Source organism: Protopterus annectens, chromosome 9.part0 (genome assembly GCF_019279795.1).
Source record: "Protopterus annectens isolate FY-2018-M chromosome 9.part0, PAN1.0, whole genome shotgun sequence".
In the NCBI taxonomy this organism is placed as follows: Eukaryota; Metazoa; Chordata; order Ceratodontiformes; family Protopteridae; genus Protopterus; species Protopterus annectens.
This window is the reverse complement of record NC_056743.1, coordinates 874,236,906-874,259,279: the sequence shown is the minus strand read 5'-3', so window position 1 is coordinate 874,259,279 and position 22,374 is coordinate 874,236,906. Positions and strand designations below refer to the sequence as shown.

The 22,374-nt window shown below is 38.4% G+C and overlaps 1 protein-coding gene across 4 annotated transcripts in view; it reads left to right on the top strand.

Annotated features, from left to right (window-relative positions):
- ARHGEF25 (Rho guanine nucleotide exchange factor 25) overlaps positions 1–22,374 on the top strand; it is a 1,549,554-nt gene that overhangs the window by 181,230 nt on the left and 1,345,950 nt on the right. For all 4 annotated transcript variants that reach the window (XM_044083599.1, XM_044083598.1, XM_044083600.1 and 1 more), the window contains exon 2: positions 1,642–1,903. In XM_044083599.1, coding sequence (XP_043939534.1) covers positions 1,642–1,903 — 262 coding nt within the window. The remainder of the gene's footprint in view (positions 1–1,641; positions 1,904–22,374) is intronic.

The following is a 22,374-nucleotide window of genomic DNA, read 5'->3' as shown; positions in this document are numbered from 1 at the left end:
AGTTGTGAACCAAAGCAGCCCATGATAGGGAAATATGGTATTATGGTTAAAGTGTGATGGAAGAAAGGAGGAAGCAGGGTAAAGTGATGAAGGATTGTTGCACGAGCACAAACATGTCCAATTACAAAATGAGACAGCTGAGAGCACTGACATAAGTTGCTTATACCAGAACATTATCATCACAAGACATAAACAGTGCCTTCTGGGAGTGACTGCTGTCAGTTTGTGGGGATGTGGGAGTGACTATACTCAACTGGATATTGCCATCTTGTGAAAGACGTATATTACTTTTGTAGCTAATGTTATAATGTCCATCACTGTTAACTGGACAAAAGCTGTGATGGAATCATAACTGATAATCTGTACCATATTAGCATATTAAGTATAAGAGGAACATTTATGGTTGTATATGCTATTTTTAAAAGCATTGCAATAAGTTACATTTTAGTGTGCCTTACTATTAGGACAAAGTAAGGCAATGCATTTGTTTGATATGTGTGTATATGGGAAATGGTGTGAACTGACTTTCTCATCACAGAGTCCACCTACCTGTCTTGCTAGATATGCCCACACATGGCATGTGTATTGTTCTGGCTTATGGCACTTGATGGCAAAGCAAGAAAGTTTGCATCTTTGCATTTTCTCTTCATATGTAAGCTTTATATGCTTTTGGTACAAGGAGCTCTTTACTGTGGTTCTGTGTTGTAGCAGCAAGTGCTAAAGTAAAGTTTATGGGTGCGGTGTTCTTCTAACATTGTACTAAAAATTGATTCCCAGCTGGAAACATGATTTACTGACCTTGTGCCTTTAAATCTGTAACTTCACCTCAGCATACATGCTATAGCATCAGATCCTAACCGATGCCAGTGCTGTGTTACACCACATCAGTGCATTGCTCTCCAGTGATGTTGATACTTGCAGTAAACTGCTTTATTCACGAGTTTTGTTTCATCATTAGCTAAAGCCATTGTTCCCAGCACTGGCCACTGCTTAAACATATCAGCTGTTATGTTATAAAACTTTGTTCTTAAGATCATATTGATGACAATTAATTGTGCTTTATCTGGCAGTGTCTCTACATACAAGTACATCAGAATGAGTCAACTGCTTGCCGTGGGTATGAAGTCATAGCAGAAAAGGGTCTTCAGATAATTTATCTGTTTCCCAAAGAAAGAAAGAAAACTAAATGTGTCTATAAAACACAAAGCAAATCAGATGAAAACAGACTTGAATTTTTCTTGTCCAACATTCCCATGTTCCCATGCGTCTTAATATTTTCCCTCCTTTAAACCACTTGAAAACATGTAGCCAAATAAATACTTAGTAGGTGTCATTTGATTACACACACAGGTCAGTGTTTGTACAGTATGCATTTTGTTGCTTGCTTTTAACTAGCTCTACCTAAAATGACAAGGGTGAACATTTCTTCTATTACACTGTGGTTATGGTAACCATTGTGTAACACCTCATGCAGAGATAATTGTGTCTCCGATCATTTGAATTCTTATGGGTAATTATTGTTTTTGCATTTTACATTCCAGAGCATGTGATTTGTCATGGTTAATTGCTGCTTTTTTTAATTTTTGCATGCCATTTTAGCACATTCAGCATGTTGTTGTTCTTGCATTTGTTTTTCCACAGCTGTCTGATTCGAGTGCAGAAGTTGCTAACACTGAAGAACCAGTTCCTAGTGATGATGATGAGGAGGAGGAGGAAGATGTTCAGGAAGGAGACATTCAACAGGATTTTGATAATGCCAGAAGCAGGCCTGATACGTTTGACATTTCCCCTTCTGAAGTTCAGAGTCCTCAGACACCCAAATTACTATTCCCCAGTGGCTCTCGCTGTTTATCAGAATTCCGCAGCTATGTAGAGGCAGAATGCTTGCTCCCATCCGCAAAAGGTAGGAACTTTATGATGCTTTACTTATTGCATTTCGCATATATGGCTGGGTAATTGGGAGTGCATATGAGAAGTAGGCAACTAGAATGGAAATTCCAGGGTTCTCCCATATAAACCTGTTTCTTTTCATACAGTTGTATAATTCTTATATAGAGAGGAAGCATAACCACCAAGGGTCCTTTACTTGTTGCTGTTGACTCAATATACATATTACATGCTAAAACAGCTTGGTTTCTTTAGTGTTTGTTATGTTACCATTGGCAGATTATATAACAGTAGTATTACCTAACTATGGGCTGACAATTTGTGTTATTGCATTAACAAGAATTCTTGTAGCGAGTGTCAGAGCAGTACAACAATATTTGGGGTGTTTTATCTTGTACTCTCTTTTTCTTGTTTGAACAATTCATTACTTGATGGTCTGGAACATGGGCATATTAAACAAAATGTGTAGTCATACATGTAGATATTTGCCTGTGCAGCCATTGCATGCCTGTTTATCACATCTGCAAAGTGTTTTTATCAATAATAGCTGTTCCGTATTTCTTTCTGAAATGTCATAACCTTTTTATTGTTTGATTGAATATACTGAGTTATGTTTATTATTGGGTCCCCTCATATTATTTAAAGTATGATCCCCATTTATTCTCATTAGATGTAATATATAATTGTCAACCATGGAATGGGTAAGGCCAATCTAACTTCAAACATGATAGGTGAATTCAAACACTCACAAGGAAATTGGATAGGCTTAAAATGGCATGCAAGGGCAGCTATCCTAGGACTTACCTGTGAACCTATTACAGTCTATAAATTGTCACTGTTCCTGGATGTCATTCCAAAAAAACAAATGAAAAACGTTCGGCTTGTCAAGGCCACAGTACTACCAGATAACGCACATTGAGGACCATAACTTATTACAAAGTTGCTAAGTGAAGCACTTTTGCCGTCGTGTAATACAGAGTTCATCAGAACTCTTTTTATTTTAGGATGAAAGTGAATAACTTTGTAATAAATTCTAGTCCTCGATGTGCATTGTCTTGTGGTTTTTTGGCCTTGACAAGCCAAACATTTTCATTTGTTTTTTTTTTTAGTCATTTTTGGCCTGTGCTCTCTGGATGTTGGATCTCATAGTCAGAAGTATTTGTAAAGAAGTTCCCTAGTAAAAACTGGTGCTCCATGCATAGTTTATATGTCACAACCCTGGCCTTATTAAAATGTCTGTAGTACCAGGCGAATCGCCCTTTCCAAGCCTCATTCTTCAGTCAGCTGCATTTGTTAGATAAGCCAGCTCTTGGAATTCCTGTGGTTTGCAACTAGAGTGCTGTGACTTTTTTTTTAAAGTGCCCTGTCACAGTTTTGTGTTTACCTGATGTGCAACTGAGGTGCCTCCAGTACCATTTTACATTTCCTCCTATTTGTGCCTGTCTTACAGCTTCATATTTTATATGAAATCTATTGTAAAATGCTAATTTTCCATATGTGACATCACCAGCAAGTACATTGAACTTTAACCCCAGTGACATCAGCGTAGGAAAAAGTGGTATCCATAGATTTTAATGGATGCACCACAGTGCATGCATGGAGCCATGCATATGAAAGTCAATGGACGTAGCCCAAACTATTTCTTCAGCTATGTCAGTGAAGGATACAGTAAAATTAAGTGGGTGGTTCATTAGTAAAAATGTTAAGAAACTGCCTATATGATATCAATAAGATGGGATGGAAAAACATTGCAGCACATAAATTACAGAGTACCGCAATATGTGTTTGAACTGCAATGGGCACTTTAGTAATCATTTTTATTCCTACTAATTTCATTTCAAGTAATAGAATTCATAATGCAGCTAAACTGAATGCACAAACTGGCTTGTACAACTGCAAGAGAATTTATAGGTGCATAGTTTCATAGGTAAATAGTAGGCAATCATTTTATAGACCGTTAAAAATGTAGCTAATAAATCGTATTCAGAAGTTCCCCCCAGTACTGAAGAGGGCAAAATGAGGTAGACTGGGGCAGAATTTGAGGCTGCCCATTCAGTTATCTAAGTTTACCTTGAAGATGGCAAAGGTGCTTTTGTGCTTGGCACATAGTGGACATTTGTTCCATAGGTGGAGGATATAAATCAATCATTCCAATGTGTCTTATTTATCTGTTCACAAGTATGCAAGTCCTTTTACTAGGTGTTTAAAGAGGCAGTTGCCCTGTAAATGAAGAGATGATTCCTTCCTCATGGACCTAAGCCTTTATCAACATATGAACAAGACGCATTGGCATGATAGATTTGAAAATTGTCCAGTGGGATCAACAATCTCCCCTGGTCAACAAAAATGAATAAATGAATGAATTAGTCAATCAATCAAGTGAGCAAACAATCAAAAATATACCATAAATCAAAGCAGCATACAAAAACAAATTCTCATCCCAAAAGTGTAGAATAAGAATAATTCAGCCTGCATCTTCACTGTCCCTGCTTACCTATGCTGCCTTCATGGTCACACAAGAACTGTGTTGCACTGTTAAGAGCATTGCTCATTTTCAGAAAAAGGGATGGTTTCTTTCTTCAGTACAGAAAAACGCCTGTATGAATGGCTTTCAGACAGGATATTTCTTTCCGAATGATTACTTTAATAGTGTCTTCATTCTAACAACATGCTCCCTTGTTATAGTGTCTGTCTCTCACTGTCTGTGTCACAAGTAATAGCTGTTTTTTTTCCCTTTTATCATTCCCATTTGACAGTATTTATAAGTATACATTACCCTGCTAGTGTACAGCATATATCTATCTGTTGAATTGTTTTGTCTGTTTCTGTTTTTGTTAATTGAAGAGCAGACTGTAACCTGCATCCTCTCCTCCTTTGTCCATACCTCAGAAGGTTGCTGTTTGTCTCCACCAGTTTTTGTGTCTACTTACTGAGGCCAGGTGCCCTTTCTTCCAGAAAGATTGTAAGCTTTTCTGCAAAAGGGAAATTGCTACAGTATTCTTATAAGTCAACACAACTGCACACCAAAAATATTTTCTGGTACAATGGATGCCTCACTCTGTTTCGCATAGATTTCCTGTAAAGGTTTACAGTGTTTAGTTGTATGGAATTCAATGATCCTTATAGGATTGGAAATGACAGCGGTGGCCATGACAGAATAGCCAGTCAGATGACATTAGACTGTAACAGTACTGCATGTCATTGGGCAGCCACAGTGGTACAGCGGTTAGATTTGTCACCTCACAGCAAGAGGCTCTCCGGTTCGATCCTCGGCAGGGGTGCCTTCTGTGCAGAGTCTGCATGTCCTCCCTGTGGTTGTGTGGGTTTCCTGTGGGTGCTCTGGTTTCCTCCCACAGCCGAAAGACATGCTGTAGGTTGATTGGACACTCTAAATTGGCCCTAGGTGTGATCGTGTGCATGTGTGTGCCTTCTGTGGAATGTTGGGTGCTGGGCTGGCAACTCAACACTGTAAAACTCCACTGCCAATCATGAGCGGACAGGTGATCCACTGTGGCAACCCCTAACTGGGAAAAGCCAGAAGAAGTACTGCATGTCATTGTATGACAAGAGGTTAGACAATGTGGCTGTTGCTAAGGATGGGGCTCCTGACATCATCTGTCCCAGAAGTTTAGGATGTTACATTTTTATAGCATAGGTGGTAAAGGCAAAACATATTTAATGCAAGATGGCATAATGGTGCATCTGTGAACACTGCTGCCTCACAGCTCTTGGTTGTATAGTTTGGCTCCCAGATGATGTGCTTTATGCACAGAGTAAGTAGTTCTTTCCCTTGTTTGTCTGAGATCCCACCAGCAGCTCTGATTTCCTCCCACATCCCAAAGACATCTCACTAGATGAACTAACAATCCTGTAAATTGTATGATAAATAGTGTAGTATGTGTTCTGATGTGAAGAGAGGTGACCCATTCATGAGCAACTTTCTGCCTTGTGCCCATTGTTTCTTGGAAGATAGTCCTACATGACCCCAAATAGGATAAAAGTGGGCATCAGAGAATGAGTGAACATTTAATTTTAAACAGTTCCAGAATGAGAGATATTAATTGCCTATCACTGCATTGTGTGTGTTTCCTTATCTGACTGAATGCTTTGCAAAAATAAGACTGTACAGTTGAACTGATGCATATGTGGATGAAATAGTGAAATGGTTTTTAAATCTGGTATAGTTTTTAATGTTGAACATTACATCAGTTTGTTTTGGTACAAACAGAACTAGACAAGTAGAACTAGATAAAGCAGCCTTCTTGCACCCGCACACAGACAAGGTTTTGCTCGTCTACTAAACTGTTGGGGGAGGTCTTGTCCTGCATGTACTACAAGCAACACTTGAGTGGCATGAATTCATTACAGCATTTTGAATGACTGGAGGAGTAAGACGGGCGGCTGTGCTTTACTGCTTACAATGGAGGAGGACTGGATTCGGATGAAAGCTAGTTGAAACCTTACCAAGATCATGGGAGGAATTTGGGCAGGAAGTCTAAACAATTCCCCTGATATAAACTTGTTTATATTAATGCCTACAAGGTTATACTGAGTCTCTGATGTCTTCCAGTCTTCCTGTTCTGATGCATGCTAGTTCAAGCTACATCAGTACTTACAGTACAGTCTGAGTCTTGTAATGCCAAAGGGAACTATTTTATGCTTAAAAGGGGGCAACTTTATGTATCTTATATTCTAAGACAGCAGGGGATTTTTGTTGTCCTTTTGTCTTGTCCTGTAGGACCTCATATCTGCCATCTGCCAGTAGCCTTGCCCATACTTTGGAACAAGAGATGGGGGCAGGGTACACAGCTTATGATCATACAGTAGCTTATATTTTTAATGATTTATTCCCTATTATTTATTTGCTTATTTGAGTTTGGTACTGAGAAATTCTGACTTAGTGTAAGCAGTTTTCATCAGATGTCTGGGTAGAAATGCTGTAATATGGATAGTAATGCATGCAGCTTATTATTAAATCAGATATAGTACAATTGTAAGATCTGTTATACAGTGATGAGATTATAAAGCATAGCATAATTGCATTTAATTAGAAGACATTAGATTTAGGTAGTGGCTAGATACAATATTACATAGACATACAGTTTTATATACACTTTCAGTACATTTTTATCATTATATCAATTTCTCTGATAATACTTGTACATTATGAACATATCGTAAAGGATGATGTAAAAAAATGAATGTGTACATAGGAATCCTGGAACCCATATGTACAAAGGGTGGGCTCAGAACTATAGTGAGATTAATAATGTGTTTTGTCTGTTCAACAGCTGGAGATAGAAGAGCATTTATAATGTTATTTGAGGGTGTCCCTGAAGTACTGTTTGTGGGATGCTTGATTCGGCTGGTATTAAACAGCATCTATGACAAAGGAATAGTCAAAGCAGTGGAGTGTCAACAATGCAGGTCGTCATTCAAAAACACATGACATTTCAAGTTGAACAAAACATGATATGAAAAGCACTGGTCCTGTTAATAGACTTGTGTTTTCAATGTTAAAAATATCCAGATCTCACTGCAGTAAGTCATACCCAGCTAATCTTGGGCCATTTCAACTTGGCATTAGGATGTTCAGTTGTCCACAAGTGACAGTGGAGATATGCACCCTACACTTTGTCAAGTCCCTAAAATAAAGACAACACTCATCATGGTTTCTTTTTACTTTTTTTGAAAAGAAATATGTTTATCATTGTCCCTGCACTGATGTTATATCATTCAGCTGCTGTGCTGAACCATGACCCAAATTACACCAAATCTGTTGCCTCATTCAGAGAATTTTGCATTTTCCCCATTGATGGTCTGACCAAAAACTGATGTAAACATTTTACAGTATGTTTCTGTGTGCTTTCTGGCTCACATACCTCTCAACCTCTTAGAGCAAGAAATGTGAACAGAGCCTAAAATAATGGGGGATGCAGGCTTAAAAATAGGAATAGATTTTAAATACTGCTCTTATAAACTTAACAAGTTGCTAGAATAAAAGGATTTTGGTTAGCATGCTTTTCTGAAGGATATGAAGTCTGAAACTCAAGTGTATATCATTATTTAGTGACATCAATCTTCAGTGATTTGCTAGAAGTCCACATATTTTATGAAAAAGTTTTATGAAAAAGAATAAAAATATGAGGGAAAAGTCTGGACATTCGGTGAAAATCTGGACAGTTGAGACATATACTGGCTCATTATATTTTATGACAGTTTTAATGAGTGACTGTAACACTGCCAATTTTTTTTTCAGCTTATTTCTATGATATTTGTCTTGCTGGCCTCAAGTGTCCCAGAATCCTGTCTACTATTTGTTGCTTTGCACTCCTTCCCATGGGGTCTGAGGATGTGGGTAGTAGGGGCCCCAAATCTTGCTTGTTCAAAAAATCAAGGAAATCAGGAAATGGTTAATGGATTTGCTAGATGTTTTAGGATTTTAATGGGGCAGGCATTAAACCTATGGGAGATTAGATCATTTTTTTTACTTTTGTGTATGGTTTTATATGTTATTGGATATGAGCTTAGCTGAACAAAGTAAAGGATTCTTTTCTATGTTTGACTAAGAGTACGCGCTGTGAGTTTTTCTTTAAGGTGAGAGGACTTTGGTGATGTAAAGTGAAAAGAAAACGGATGGGATAAGTGTAATACTCCTGTGGGTGGCTGGGAAATTGGAGGAGAGAGGGGAGCAAAGTAGCTAGAAGCATCCTAAAAAGGAGCAGTCAGTCTGTATAGTGGATTGAAGGAGCTGGCAAAAGGTAGGAACCTGTAAGCAAAACTGAAAGGAATTGCCATGTAAGCAAGTGGGGGATGGAATATTTGTTTTGTTGAAATATTTAAGTAGAAAGTAATGCAAAGGGCACAGAATCGCTGGAAGAGTGTTTTTTCACAGCTAGATGTAATTCAGAAGCATTAATTACACACCAGTCATGACTGATGGGTATTAATAATTTTAATGTATATAATTAGGAGATCTGCTTCTGTAACTACTCCTGTTTGTGAAAGACTGGTGTCTTAGTGGTAATGACAGGAGTAGCATGTCTGACTGTCATGGTGTTTGCATGAGAGGCAGTACACTGATGTATACACTACTTTTATTTTAGTCACTGGATGTTGTAAAATGCATGGCAGACAAATTTTGTTGCACAGCAGTGATCTAGTGCACATAGCATCATGTTTTATTTAACAATGGAACAATGGATAGTTCATTTTTGGTGGTCATCTGCAGACAAATGCATGAAACACAGCTGCTTCATATAAAAAAGTGGCCACTGAAGTTTTACTCTAGGAATTGGCAAAGGGTAGCAGAGGCAGACTGCTTTAATGACTGAACCTCCAGGCCAGAAATGTTGATATGGGGCATTATACACGGGGAAAACATGCAAACCTGTTAAGGAGCATTCGGTTACCAGATAGTCCAGATCAAATTGTTAGATGACTGCGCTTTGATGAACCACGTGATGTGCATCACGATACCATAGAAGTAATAGCTACTGCTACTCAGTCGTTGGAGAAAAAGAAGTGAAATACTACAAACCTGCAGTCTGTCAGCTGATTCATACATTTATGCATAACAAATGACAGCAAATTTTTCCATTCTTGGCTTTCTCAAGGCCTAATAAAATTTGACATTATTCCACAAATTTGGCAACTAACATCATCCCTTGGGATGGATGGATGACTGAAGAAAGGTGGATGGTCATGAACATGTCCATAGGGAAATAAATGGCCAGTTTGGTACTCCAAGAGGGTTGACAAATCTTAACTAGGTCAATGTTCCATGTCAAATAAATTCATAGAACTGCTATAATAAGAACATGAGAAAGCTCCATTCAGATGATATATGTCTGAGGGCACAAAACATATGTTTAATAAACAATTCCAAGTGCTACTACACTAAATATAAAAATTATGGTTAGTAGTGATTTCGTATACTATTAAGTTGTGTATCTGCATAGTACATAATATTTCTGAGAAATAAAAATAACACATGCGTTCAGAAAGGTCTACCAAAGCAGTAAACCCTAACATGAGTAGCGCATTCAGAAAGGGCTACCAAAGTAGTAAGCCCTAACATGAGTAGTTTGCCACCTGCATATACCTTTTTCTGATTCAGAGAAAGGCCCACCACAGTGATTTTACACAGCCAGTAGAATCACTGTCGTGCCTTGTTTCCTGAACAGTGTGAAATACTAACAAGACATTCTGTGGCAGTGGGTAATGATAATTAGTCATGTGCTCTCCCACGGGAATGCCTACACGAAGGGATTTACATAGCTGATTGATTAAAACATTGGAGTTGGGTTAGTTAGAAGATCAGTATTGTATAAGAGAGTGTGTGTGTGTGTGTGTGTGTGTGTGTGTGTGTGTGTGTGTGTGTGTGTGTGTGTGTGTGTGTGTGTGTGTGTGTGTGTGTGTGTGAATATGCATTTGGGTGAATGGGTGAATGTGCCTATGAGTCCGTTCGAGTGGGAGGCTGTCATGTACAGTGAATGTCTGCACGCGTGTGTGTGTATATATGAATGTCTGCATGTTTATTGATGAAGAAATGTGGAAGATGCTTGTGACAACTCGATGCATGTGCCACCAGTTGAAATTACTGCTGAAAAGTGTTGTTTAGCACTGGCAGTAATTATACACGATTTGGAGACATGCAAAGCAATCAGTAATGTGTTCTGGTAGCAGCTTACATGAGAATAAGGGATTCTTTCTGAATCCCAGAGATAGTGTTTCAAAGATGTTGGCTCACAGACAATAATGACACTTTCAGCTAGTTATTGTGTCTGCGAAATATGTAATGAAACTGTATTAAGTAATGGGTGCATTGCCAATGGTCATGCTTATTTCTGCTCGTTTTGGCTTAAAAGTAAAAGGGAGGGAAATGTAGTTTATATCCTTATGATTCATATAAGTATTTTGGCAAGATGTGCCGTGGTAGTGTCTGATGAGGTCTGGCTGTGCATATTTATTCAGTATTAACAGTGTGATACAATGATTTCAAATGCACATCATCCCCGCTGTTGTATTTTCTAAACTGAGCAGTCTGTGTTTTGCTTCATATCCTATTTGTTGGGAGATAACTTGTATGCTTCTGATCTTTCAATATTAGAGAGCAGGTTAACATTGCAACGTAACGAGCTGTGCATACCTCTCAACCTCTTAATGCAAGGAATCTGGACAAAGCCTGACATAATGGGGGGACAAGGGCCGGACAATCTGGACATTCTGCAATAATCTGTACAGTTGAGAGGTATATGCTAAATTCAGTAGATAAGCTAAGATATTAAGCACATCAAACAAAGAGGCAGGAACAAGCACTTTCAATGAGTAACACGCTAGCAGCACATATTCAAATGGAAATGCAGTGAGCTGTCTGATAGTTAACGTGACTTTTTCTATTTCTTTCAAATTTAAATTAAATTAAATTCATGTGCCATTTTTTTTTTTTTTGGACTTACTAGGCTATGGCCCTAATCCTTATGCCTTTTAATGTCTAGCTAGGCTGGGCACCAAACAGGCATGGCTCTAAGATGCATATCCTCCTTGGGCCCTGAGCAGATGCCCCCCAGTTTGGGCCACCCCACCCCATCTGCACTAGGCTATGAGAAACCCTGCCTTATCCCTCTCTGGATAGGCATACCTATCGTCCCATGCCTGCACAGTCAAATGCCACAGCTGGTACTCTGACTCTAATTGCCTGGGTTGTAGTCAGGGCTTTATTCCCTTATGCCAGTTGTGAGGCTTTACATACTGTAGTTGTATCTGCATGAGTGCCCCATACATAGCCTTAGAAGTAGGATGAATAATTAGCTTTAATTTCTTCAAGTGCTTCTAATGAAGCAAATTGGGTTGCATTCAGGAAACCAGTTTTGGGTAGAAAAAGTACAATGGAAATAAAGCTCCTGCTGAAGGTCTGTTCTGGCTCTATTTACACTTGTATCTCACCACTCTGTTTATTGTATATATGTGTGTGTGTCATATATATATATATATATATATATATATATATATATATATATATATATGTGTGTGTGTGTGTATATATATATATATATATATATATATATGTGTGTGTGTGTGTGTGTGTGTGTATATATATATATATATATATATATATCTACAGTACATTATATATATATATATATATATATATATATATATATATATATATATATATATATAAATTACATTTCGACAATGGATATTCTCGAGGAGTGTTAATCTAGAGGTAATGTCTGTTGAAAAATGAGTCCACCGCTTCACGGTAGCATATCAAACCACCGTGGAGTTTGGAATGAAAAAAAAAAAACTATTGCAGTGCTTTTGTTGTTTAGCAAGTGTAAAATTAAAAAGAGTAAAGTAAAATAAAAAGCACGTGTGTGTGTGTGTGTGTGTGTGTGTGTGTGTGTGTGTGTGTGTGTCTGTGTTTGCGTTTGCTTGTTTGCATGTGAGACTGTATGCGTGTATGAGAGTGAGAGACAGAGATGACTGAAAGTAAATGAAACATAAAAAAAGTGTGTCTGCGTATGTGTGTTTACGTTGCTGTCTGTCAGTGTCTGTATGAGTGAATGAGTGCATGAAAGCAGAAGAGACTATGTGTGTGTTTGTGTGTGTGTATTGGTGAGTGGGACTGGGACTGCAAATGTGTGGGAGAGCTGTGTGTGTGTGTGTGTGTGTGTGTGTGTGTATATATATATATATATATATATATATATATATATATATACATACAAACACACACACACAAATATATATATATATATATATATATATATATATATATATATATATATATATATATAAATGTGGTGGGACAGGGTTGTCACTCTGCCCTAGACTAATGAACAAATCCTGCAGTACTGGGGGGGGGGGGGGTCACTAGACACCAGAGATACTGCTGTTTTCGTGTCTCAAAGGCACTTAAACAGATGATGCTGGTCGGTGAGCGACACTGGATAGCAGGGATTCTCTGTATAGTGATAGTGTAACTTAAAGGCATTTCAAAAAAAAAGGAAAGAAGACCTGGGTTGCAGGGACACTAGACAGTGAGGATACTCTTCACATCATGGCTTAAAGTCACTTGGGGAAAAAAAGATGACGTGGGTCGTGGGCAACACTAGACTCTAATCATACTCTATGTAGCATGCCCTAAAGGCACTAAAATACAGTCACGCCCTTCTCCCTCCCACCTTACACAGGATAGTAGTCCACTGCCCCCCTCGATATCAGGGATAGTAAAGTATTTCCCACGTATTTAAAAATGTAAAGTAAATCACAAGACAATGTTTCAAATCCTACACCTTTGATACAGAAAGCAGCAGCTTTAATCCACTGTGCTAACTAATCATTTAATATAGTCAGGGTCATTTTACATAAAGTATGAAACGCTAATGTGTGGTATGATTCAATGGCTGCAACAGTCTGTGAGTTATGTGGGAAAGGATGCATATAAGAGGCAACCCGTGGATTGTGTTCATGTGGGAGGGCACTAGATGATATCATAGAGAATTTTCATGATGTTACTTGGACTTGCTTCAATGTACTGCGGTGGTGGTGCTGCGGTAGCATTGTCGCCTCACAGTAAGGAGTTGTCCTGTTCGATTCTCAGCTAGACCGTCTTCTGTGTGGAGACATGTGTGAATGGGTGTACCTTCGTTGAAGGTTGTGCGTCAGGGCTGGCAACTCGGCATGTAAAAATCTAGGGCTGGCAACTCGGCATGTAAAAATCTACTGCCAATCATTAGCGGACCGGAGTTCCGCTGTGGCGACCCCTAACCGGGAAAAGCCGAAAGATACAACAACTTGGACTTGCTTCAAAAATTAGCATCACGATGAACATTATAAACAATAGGAAGAATAAAAATCTTAATGCCTGGCATTATCGATTGACTGTAAGGATCCATTATTTATGAGGGTAGGGACAGAAAAATAAAAAGAGACATTGGGGATGTTCTGTCACCTCAGGACAGGTCTGTCTGTGTATGCATGTTTGTGTGTGCATGTACGTGCATGCATATGTGTGCGTGTGTGAGTGAGTGATTGGAGGAGTTGGCAGTGCCAACATGATTGATGGGCTGCCATTGTTAACTACTGCTGGAAAGCTGATTTATATTTGCAGTAGTTAAGGGCATATCAGAGACATGCAAATTAGCTGATAGTGAGGCCTTTCCTCATTACAGCTAACATGTTTCTGATTCACAAATCTCTGCAGCATTTATTGTCAGCACTGGAGTTCTTTTTGAATCCTCATGATTTGGTTTCTGGTAGTCTATGACTCCTACATCTTTACTCTTTTTTTAACTTTGAAATTTTAGAGAGATCCTCTGAGTTTATGACTTCAAGATAAGTCTTAAAACCTGCTTTTTAACAACAGTTTGAAGATGTAACACATTGCACTAATGTCAAGACTTCATGGCTTTTTTTTTTCTTTTTGACAAAATAAGTGGATTTATCCAAGGTGAAGTGATGTATTGGCAGATAGTTATATTCTCTCTTATTGCAATGGTGTCATGGAAAAGATTTGTTTGGACTGCAAGGTACCTTTAGGTGCCTTTTTTTCTTGTTTGCTTACTTCATTCTATGTATTAAACACTTTAAAGGCTACCTTTATATATTAATATTCAAGAAGATACACATAAAGCAATGAGCTACTAAAGTAAATATATATAGCTAGACTCAGTTTCAGACTGAATGAAGTTGGCTTCTTTACCCATTAAAGTTAAGTAATTCTAGTAAACTGACTGTCATGTAACATATCTAGTTGCTCACAGACTTGGATTTTTGAAGAGTACTTTTTTTTTAGGGTCCATGCTATATTTTCCTCAGGCAGAAACTGTAGTATTAAGTTTCTACATAAGAAGAACATTGTGTAGAGGGACATCCTCTAAAATGGCTGCTTTGGGTGTATTAATAATAATAATAATAATAATAATAATAATAATAATAATAATAATAATAATAATGCAGTAAAAATATAAAACTTTCCTAGATGTGAAATGCAACTGATTTAACTGCTAGTTCTGATGTCCAGCATTACTTTGCTCCTTTTCAGCAAGGCAACTAAAGGGCGATACTGTGGTACGAGTCTCTGACTTCAGGACCTTGCTATGTTTGTTGCATTCTCTGACGCTATATTTCTTAGACTTACTGCTTAGGTTGATCTTTGACTTCCTGTGGAAGAATTTATTTTTTCCTTTGCAGAATTATGGTTTGTTTTGGCTTGCTCTTTCTTGGTCTGCCTCCCTCTCTCCATCATCTGTGATATAAACCTGGCATGAATTTTTATGGACTACTTTTTCCAAATGTTATATGAGAGGCATTTTGAAGAATAAAAAAATACTCTTTTGGGGTTTGTTTAAGGTCATCAGATTGACTGGGGACATTACCTCTGGTTTACTGCTGTGTCCGTTACAGATTGCTTATTAAGAATATTTTAGCAGCTGTATCTGATTAAGAGGTCTTCTCTTGAGTCATTCAGTGACCTTCTGTTTATAGTACCTTCCCACTCCCAACTTTTAGATTTTGTCATCAGAGATTCTTTTTAAGATGCTATGAGAAAAAAAAAGTTAAGTTAAATCAGTTATACTAAAAATAAAAAAATGTCAGAAACTGGCAGACTGTGTTGCATTTTCTTTGTTATCCAGGAAAGCGTTTAACATCCATGTCATGTATGGAAATACAAATGAATAAATCACTGTACATGTTCTTCATAACATCACTGTTGATGTAATGCTTACAGATGGATGGGATGCATCCTGCCACTGATACCATGCATCAGTCCAGTCTACAAGGCTCAGACACCCTCCTCGCATACTGTACATCCACCTTTAGCACAACCAGGTGTACGAGTACAGGAGGGACCTATGGACGTGTCACAGCACAGTATTTTCTTGCTACTAGTTTGTGTGTGTGAATTCTCATCAAGGTCATATCTAGTTATTCGTACTGTTGGCTTTAGAGTAAACTTTTCATGCAGATAAGTACCCATTTCTGGAACGTTCCTATTTCTCTACTGCTCTTTGTGAAAGAGATTCTTATGTCTGTCAAAAAATGGATAGTGTGAATGTGGGCTCCAAGTACCGATTAAAATGACTCCCACTCTAGCTGTTTGTTTTGCTCTGGGGCAGGACATGACTTTAAATCTTGTAGTATTTGTTAGTCATTTTCCTGAAAGCCCATTAGAAGTACAGTTAATTCCTTTCACACTTCCTTAGAGCAAACATCTTCTAGACTTGGCATGTTCTATTAAGGCTTCATACTCCTCTTTAGCTGACCTCCCATCACAGATAAGTAAGCAGAGAAATTTTTCGAGACAGGTGATTGATGATAACCAGACATCATCCTCTTTCTCTTGGTCTGTGACTGATGACTCCACCAAGGCACATTCGCAGCTCCCAGACCATTCCTTGTATATCTTTTCAGGCTTCTACCATGTCTCCTTTGGAGGCTGCTATGGCTCAGGATATCTGCATGTCCAGTTAGTCGAAATGTGTGGTAGAAAGAGCCAGGAAGGGAGAACCAAGAATGATATTATCTGAGGGAGAGGGAGGTATTCACTGACTTTCAATCAGAGAGGACCTCCTTAGCTCACATATGGAAATCATGCCTATGGCTTCCACTCTGAAGACCATACATACATTTGGACACTCAAATGAAACATACTCAAAAAACAAAGCACATTTGTCCACTTCCCACCTCTTCCAGTGTGAAGGGCAATAAAGTAATTTGGTTAACACTGTTCAGTCCTTTAAGTCTTCTATGCCTCCAACCTCTTCCTATTCTTCTGTTCCTGTTGAAAGGAAGAGTTCCCTCTTCTTCTACAGAAGAAGAGGAATTTTCAGATTCTGACCATTAAGGGATTAATTATGCCTCCCAAATTCCTTCTCCAACTGGAAGTGAATCTGAGGCAGAAGACACTTTGTCTGCCTGTTCATCTAATAAGGCAATTTCTGATGAGGACATTATTGGTAAAGTTAAAGAATTTTTTTTTAAGCAGGAGTGCAACAATGTTTCTGAAACGCATAAAAGGTATCATGAATTGTTGAATATAGATACCCCTTAGCTTCTTGCTATATCTCCAGATGTATTGACTGAAGTCATTGTTGCAGTATTCTTAACATATGGATTTTCAGTCTGCTGACATCTAGCTGGCGTACCAAAGCTTTACCTTCCCAAGGGTATATGTCTGACACATGACCTCAGCTCATATGCATTGATGTGTACAGGCAGATCTGTGCAAGAGAATCTTAGATTATCTCGCCATCAGCCCAAATGCAAGCTGTTCATCCATCTAACTGATCTTTGTTGGGTTGTTGGCACTGTTGCTTGACTTTTTCATGTCAGATAAGAAGTGCCCTGTTGGGGAACCTTCCTTTTTTTGGGGGGTTTTTTGATGTTGTCAGCTAGGAGGAGTAAGTATGTGTGCAGAAAATTTCCTGTTGGGACACTATTGTTAAAATTAAAGATTTTTTTTTTCTTTTTAGCAGGAGGGTAAATAAGTTTCTGACACACAGAAAAGATACCATGTGCTGTTGACTATAGATACCCCTAAGCTTCATGCTATATCTACAGTTCTAGGGGCTCTTTTCTGTTGCATCACTGTTTCCCAGCCCTCAGCCTGTGCCCCCCCTTAGAAACCAGGCAGATTTTATAGGGTTTCTTTATAAAACATTCTCTGCTGACCCTGCTGTCCTTTCTTCAGATGCTGACAGAGGTACTATAACCTTTCCCAGTGACAGTAACATTGGAGCTCTTAATGGGTATGACAAAAAGGCTGGACATGTCTGCCACCTTGGCTTATAGAGACATTAATTAGCAAACCCACATGTCTACGTTCCTTTTATCTGTTTTGAGCAACATGGTACAAACCCTGGTTAAGCTCCTTAACTCTGACCTGAAATGTGATGTTATGGACATGCTTAACTCTTCTCCCAGGTAGCTAAACACACAATCAAATGTGGTTACAATGTTGTGGATGCTGTCTCTAGAGCAGCTATAAGTGGTACTTTTATCAGCAGACATGTTTGGATAATGTTATAGTCCTTCTGTTAGGATGTTAAAGCTCAGTTGTGAAATGCTCCTCTTGATAAGGACATGCCATACTCCTCTTGAAAGGCTCCTCTTGATAAGGACATGCTGTTTTGTTTTTGTGAAATGCTAAATGTGAAAAGTGAAGGATGTGCTGTTTTGTGCTGTTTTGAGTTGTGAAATGCTCCTCCCTCTAAGGACATGCTGTTTGTAAAGCTGAGTTGTGAAATACTCTGATAACTGCATCTGACATGCTGTTTTGTAAGCTCAGTTGTGAAAATGAAATCTTCCTCTTGGACAGGACATGCTGTAAAGCTAGTTGTGTTGTGATCTCTTGATAAGGACATGCTGTTTTGTAAAGCTCAGTTGTGAAATGCTCCTCTTGATAAGGACATGCTGTTTTGTAATGATTCTGATAAGTTTTTCAAAAAGCTAGAATAAAAAAAAACTCACTCAGGAAGTTAAACAACTTTTCTTATCTTCAGTTCCTTAATTTCAGATGAACTATCCATCCAGTCCATGTTCCTTTTTTGTAAACCTTTCAAATTTGGTGAGCAGAATTCTAGGAAACAAGAATTCAAAGAAAGTGGGAAGGAGACTCCCAAAGAAAATCTAATGGATCCCAAGGATTCAATTTCCAAAGAAAAAATTTTATCTTCTTAATGTATTTCCTTCCTCCCCACCTTGTCCTTCTCTTCATGGGCGGCAAGTTATGACCACAGACTCTTAGGGTTCTAAATGTTAAAGAAAAGGACTACATACTCCCATTACATTGGGCATTCCTCAGCCCTGAAAAGACAAGCTTCATCCTATGCCTCCAATCATTTTAGACTTGCTGCAATGGGGGTCATAGAGCCAATTCTCTCAGATCAATTGCGGAACTGATTTAACTTAAGAAATTCCTGGTTTCTAGGAGAGAGGGAACCTGGAGGCCCATTCTAGGTCTGTGCAACTTAAACACTTTTTGCACATTCCAAAATTCAGAATGTTGTCGCTTCAGATTATTTTCCCTGTTGTTTCTACTCAAGCCTTTCTGGTCATTTTAGACAGAAAAGATGCTTACTTGCATGTTACCCATTCACAAAAAGCACAGTTTTTTAAATTATTTGTCTTGGGATTACATTATTAATTTACTTCTTTGCCACTTGGACTTCCTACCACTCCACAAGTCTTTACCAAATGCCTTGTTCAGTAATAGTCTGTTACAAACTTCAAGGCATGTACATCTTTTCTTATCTGAACGATTGCCTGATATTGGCTTCAACCAGTCATGAGATTTTACCTTTCATAGTGAATTCTTTTCACAACCTGGCTTTCACTCTGAACCAAAATTTATTCCTGATTATACCTCACACAGTTTTCTCTGATGTCTTGTAGTCACCCACCTGATGACTGTGTTTCTTCCCTTATAAAAGAAATCAACTTGCCATCAGCACTTCCTTAGTATTTCTCAGCATCAAATGTCCACTGTAAGAGAATTTCTGAGAGTTAAAGGTTTCATGGCATCTTCCTTCCTTATGATTTCTTATTTCAGACTTCATATGAGTAAGATGCAATGGTTTTCCAATCATTTTAACCTCAACACTCTAACCCCCTGTCTTTCCCAATTCCAATTCCCAACTTTGTATAGAAAGAACTCATTTGATAGGCCAAAAATGTCCTATCCAACTCAAGAGTCTTTGACTCCTACTAGCCTCTCCCATGCAGTAGCCATAGATGCTTCAGACTTTGCTTAGGGTGCTGCTTTTGGGGTGTCTAGGTGCATGGATTCTGGGAACCACAGCACAGACAAAAACACATCAACCTAATAGAAATGATGGCTCTTGTAAATGTCCTGAAAGCTTGAATCAGCTTTCATCTCCAGACACTCTTTCAGTGATGACAGATAATAACACTATAATTTGGTGCATAAGCGGGGCAGAAAAAGATTGCATTTACTTTACAGGACATCTGTGATTCCTTGGGGCATAGAAATGCATTGCAACTTATTTCTTCAGGCAACTTAATTCCTTCAGACCAGGATACAGTAGCAGACTCAGTGAACAGAACCAAGATAGAGTCTCACATGCAGGTAGTCCACCCATGGAGAATCCTTCAAATAGATTTGCTTTCCACCAATCTAAACAGACAACTGAAACATTTTTGCTCCATGTCACCTTGCAAAGAGGCCTGAAAGACAGATCCTTTTCAATCCCACAGTCAGTGATGTTTCCTTAGGCCTTCCCCCTTCCTCTGATTTCCAAAAAATCAGAAAGGACTTACCAAAGATGTTACTATGACTCCTTTTCAGCCCAGCCAACAATGGCTCTCTCTTTTCATTCAACTGTTCAATTCCAATTACCAGAAACCTCTTCACAGAGTGGAATTTCATGCAACACACAAGGGATCTGTGACTCATCTGAATATCCAAACTCTGAATCTAACTCTGTGTGGATAATAGAGTTTTGATTCCTTTCAGAAACTATTTTCTGAGGACTTGTAGCAGGTACTGAAGGAAGCAATAGAGTCTACTAGTTAGGAAATCTTATTTATCCAAATGGAAGAGATTTCCTTTTTGGTGGTAAAACAGAGGACAAGACCCATGTCAAGGAGGAACACCCGGTACCTGTGGGTATTTTGTCTTTTTCTCAATGACAAGCAATAGGCTTCAAACTTGCATTCCAGGGACAAGACAGCTCTGAATTGTGGTGTGTCCATATATCTTTCTTATACTGGCACATGTGCTCATGCTAAGGGTGGATACACAGTATGTAAGGAAGGTGCCAGAGCTTTGTAGACTGGCCAAATGTATGGTGTCCTTGAGCATCTACTGTTATGGTAAGTTAACTACAACACTGCACTTTCATCCTTAGAGATGACCTACCAAAATCCCTATTTGCAAAACAGTGGTTAAACAGCATTATGACATGCAGTGGAGGTAGCACTCTGACTAAGTACACTTTTTATGTCCATCGACAATGACATAGAACCTCTCTGCAGGTATAACAGATCTAGGCCACATTTATTTAAGGAGATGAACCCATGGTGACAATTGCATTGCTTTACAAAATGGGCTTGGAGACTCGGTGATCCCACTGGACACTCCACATGCCAAAGGGATGAATTAGTGTACAAGAGGGTCCCAGTGAAAAGGAAGTGCACCTATTCCAGCACAATACTAAGTATGTGTGCCAATACTAATTACCTTTCTGAAGCAACTATTTCCTTTCCCCTCACTAACTTAGCTCTGTGGTAGGAAGCAGGAAAAATAAAGTAAAATAAATTAAATAAATAATAGTACTGATGCAAATATCTGTAGCAGCAGCAGCATTTACAAGAATCTGCCATTTCATTTCGCTTAGTTAACTACAGCTCCTAAAAAGCTGTTTTCTTGAGTGGGGAGAGGGGTTGAAAACAAAGATAAAACCAAGTAAGTGCAACAACAGTTTACAAGGACATATGTGTGTGTGTGTGTGTGTGTGTGTGTGTGTGTGTGTGTGTGTGTGTGTGTGTGTGTGTGTGTGCATGTTTATATATTACAGTGATTGTACTGTGTTTGCTAACAATGACCTAAAATACTGTACAGTGACTATTAAATATTAAGTGTTAAATCATTCATTTGATTACAGTCAGACATCTGAGTTGTGCATAATCAGTAAAGTGAATAAATCTGTGTGTTTGTGTATGTGAGTTAGTGTTTGTGTATGTACACATCTGAGTTTCTGTATGTAAATGACAGACTTTGTCTCTGAGTCTGGGTGTGTGTGTATGTTTGGAGATTTTATTACAATTTTGGATGTAAATTACTTTCTCTGGCCACAATTACATATCGTACACCAACTCTGAAACATTAAGAAGAAGATCTGTTTCACATCGAGAATATAAACAATATTTATATAATAATAATAAAACAAATACAGAGCAATGTGAGACAAAGTCCATTTTAATATGTTGTTGCATTGTACCTTCCAGCATCCCTGGGTGGTTTATTATTTCTCTGTATTGCCCACCCTGGAGGGCATTTTTGCTAGCTTATTGCGTGCAGTACAAGTAGCACACAGACAAAGTACATTATTTTAGATGCATCAATGTAATCTAATAGTCAAGCAAAAGCACAGTGGCCAATTTGTTAAGATGTCCTTAGAATACAAGAACTACTCCTATGGGTGGAATTTCACAGCCACTTTCCAGCATATGTCGGGTATATGTACAGTTAGTTAAAGTTAACATACAGTAAAGCTCAATTATTTCACTGAAAAAGTCTGCCAAGGTGTGCCTTATGGCAGACTTCTTGCTGTTTAAGAGATGGGACTGATTGAAAAGAAAAACACTAATAAACTGAAATATTACATGGAGGCAATACAGTTAATTCATGGGTAGTTAGCATATTCCTAGAGATGGTTGAAAGAACACAGTGAGTCAAAGCAAGAGAAGAGAAGATGTAATATTTAAGTGAATAGAGAAGGTAATAAAGTTTTG